The following is a 2,801-nucleotide window of genomic DNA, read 5'->3' as shown; positions in this document are numbered from 1 at the left end:
GGTGGATCAAGTGCTACTGACGCATTGGGCACATAGGATTGAAGCACGTGGACACCCGCAAGATGAAGATATGAATGAATTTTTTATGGCGATGGAAGAAATTATTGATGATGTACCGCCAAGTTATCGGCAACTCATAGATCTACCAGAGTATCAGATTGACTACCTTATCAACCTGTTGGAAGGAGAATGGAAAACTTTTGCTCAGTGGTTATGGCAAGATTGGGAATATGAATCTCTACACGAATTCTGCACAAGAATGCGGGGAGAGCATGAGGAGTTGCACGGGGAAGCCATGGATGAGGAGGAACAAGAGGAAGGCACTGTAAATCCCGAGAATGAGGTCATCGACATCAGTTCAGATGAGGAGTCTCAGGAAGCTCAAGACGATGACGAGGGACCCCCGGTGGCGTCTGACAGTGACGGGGACCACAAAGAATCGTGGATTTGGAAGCCAAAGAACTACTGAAAGAGGCTGAAGGGATGACTGCAGTTAGATGGAATATGTCACTATAGTATAATAAGATGTTATGCTTATGTATCTTTTCAGTTATGCTAAGTTGTTAAGTTTGTGGGATATTGTTAAAGAAATAAAACTGTCCCTCTTGTACAGAAATACTCTTGTCTTATGTATAATTTGTTTCCGTGATTCACTTCAGATGGTGAATACACGAAGACTCCGAGATGCTGCCCACAATGGAAATGGAAGAAGGGAGGAAAATAACCCGGGAGATCAGGGTGATCGTAGAAATCACTCAAGGGGGAACAGAAGGTATGTTGGAGAGTCAAGCTCTAGCGAGGATTGATTCGAGCGAATGGAGCGATTTCTAGAGAACATGCTGACATACGTGAGTCGAGAGGAGCCTATTCGGCACACGACCACGGCATTAGAGCTATACCGACATTTGAGACCCCCTGTGTTCAAAGGAAGGATTGGTGATGATCCTAGCTCAACTGAATATTGGCTTGAGCAGATAAAGAAACTACTACAACACCTTCAGTGCAGTGAAGAAGAGAAAGTTAGATGCGCGACCTATACGTTGGAAGAAGAAGCAGGTCGGTGGTGGCGGTCTACCGAGCGTTCGATGATAAGGTCTCAACAAGAACGCGAGGAAGAAGATGAAGATGCGCCAATGTATACTTGGGCGGGATTCAAGGAAGAGTTTAACGCCAAGTATTTTCCCAAGAGCTGGAAGGAAGAAAGAATCTGGGAGTTTATGAGGCTCAGGCAAATGGATGAGATGTCTGTGAGCCAATACGATAATCGATTCATTCAACTAATTAAGTACGTGCCCATGTACGAGACTAACGAGAGTCAGAAGGCACAAAAGTTTGTTTCAGGATTACAAGGACATCTCTAGCAAGTTTTAAGTGGATGGGACATTGAAACCTACAAAGAAGCATTGCACCGAGCTTTAACCATTGAGAGGAATCTGACGCGGGCCAAGATAATCAATTCAGAGGAAGGAAGGAAGGACGGTAAACCAGGAAGTTCGATTACTCGACCAAGGGACGACGGGAAGTCCCCTCGATGTAAGAGGAAACACCCTGGGAAAATGTGTGTTTTGAGATGCTATGGGTGCGGCGAAGAAGGCCACATCAGGAGAAACTGCCCAAAAATTAAAGCAACGCCCCAAGCTGGGTATCAGGGAAAAGTGGTGTGCTACAACTACGGTCAACCGGGACATATATCGCGAGATTGCTTGAAAAGGCAGAAGATGGAACCACCGAGTGGAAGTGCACAAAATGTTCATCCGGATCGGGTGTACAATCTAACTTGTGAGGACGCTGAGGCTGATCCTGCAGTTATTGAAGGTACATTGTTCTTCTCAAATACTCCAGTTCATGCTTTAATAGATCCGGGTGCTACGCATTCATTCGTTTCGCATGCATCAGTAGAAGGTTTAAAGTTAGAACCTAGGGAATTGGGCTACCAAATGGTAATAGCTACACCGATGGGTTCGACCCTAAGAACTACGGTGGGGTGCCGTGGGTGTATTTTCAATATGGGAGGGGAAAATTTCAAGATCGATTTAGTGGTGTTAGACATTCAAGATTTTGACATAATTATAGGAATGGATTTTCTATCGCTACATGAGGCTAAGATAGATTGTAAGAGTAAGACCGTGAGCTTACCCAAGTCGAACGGAGAGTGGATCACGTTTCAAGGCCAGGGTAGGAAGATTAGGAGGGAACGTGGCGTGACTTTGCAAGCATTGCAAATAGCCAAACCCGAATCAAGAAAGAAAAGTCTCGAGTTGGAATCAGTGAGGGTTGTGAAAGAGTATCCTAAGGTTTTTCCCGAGGAATTACCAGGATTACCTCCCCAAAGAGAAATTGAATTCTCGATAGACCTTGTATCAGGTACACAGCCAATATCCATACCCCCGTACAAGATGGCTCCAGCTAAGATGAGAGAGTTGAAGGAGCAGTTGTAAGACTTGACCGACAAAGGTTCATTAGACCAAGTGTGTCGCCTTGAGGAGCACCGATATTGTTCGTAAAGAAGAAAGATGGTACTTTGCGGATGTGCACTAACTACCGACAGTTAAACAAGGTAACCATAAAGAATAAGTACCCGTTGCCTACGATTGAAGAATTGTTTGATCAACTTCAAGGAGCTAGGGTATTTTCTAAGATAGACCTTCGGTCAGGGTACTATCAAATGAAGATCAAGCCAGAAGATGTACCCAAGACTGCATTTCGATCACGGTATGGTCACTATGAATATCTAGTGATGCCGTTTGGACTGACCAATGCACCTGCTGCATTTATGGATTTGATGAATCGAACTTTTAGAC

General features: G+C 44.6%; 1 protein-coding gene across 1 annotated transcript; it reads left to right on the top strand.

Annotated features, from left to right (window-relative positions):
* The first annotated feature begins 815 nt into the window (after positions 1-815).
* Positions 816-2,438, top strand: LOC127788161 (uncharacterized). The gene is made up of 2 exons (XM_052316272.1): positions 816-1,247; positions 1,362-2,438. Exons 1-2 carry the CDS (start codon positions 816-818, stop codon positions 2,436-2,438), a joined length of 1,509 nt encoding a protein of 502 aa, XP_052172232.1.
* The last annotated feature ends 363 nt before the right edge of the window (positions 2,439-2,801 follow it).

Source organism: Diospyros lotus, chromosome 13 (assembly GCF_014633365.1).
Source record: "Diospyros lotus cultivar Yz01 chromosome 13, ASM1463336v1, whole genome shotgun sequence".
NCBI classification, from domain to species: Eukaryota; Viridiplantae; Streptophyta; class Magnoliopsida; order Ericales; family Ebenaceae; genus Diospyros; species Diospyros lotus.
The sequence above is the reverse complement of the archived record's forward strand: the minus strand, read 5'-3'. Positions and strand labels throughout refer to the sequence as shown.

Excerpts from the sequence above, each read along its gene's own strand:
- LOC127788161 (XM_052316272.1), top strand. The coding sequence starts at position 816 with ATGGAGCGATTTCTAGAGAACATGCTGACATACGTGAGTCGAGAGGAG. Across the intron at positions 1,248-1,361 it reads GGCAAATGGATGAGATGTCT|CAAGTTTTAAGTGGATGGGA; the intron begins GTGAGCCAATAC and ends GGACATCTCTAG.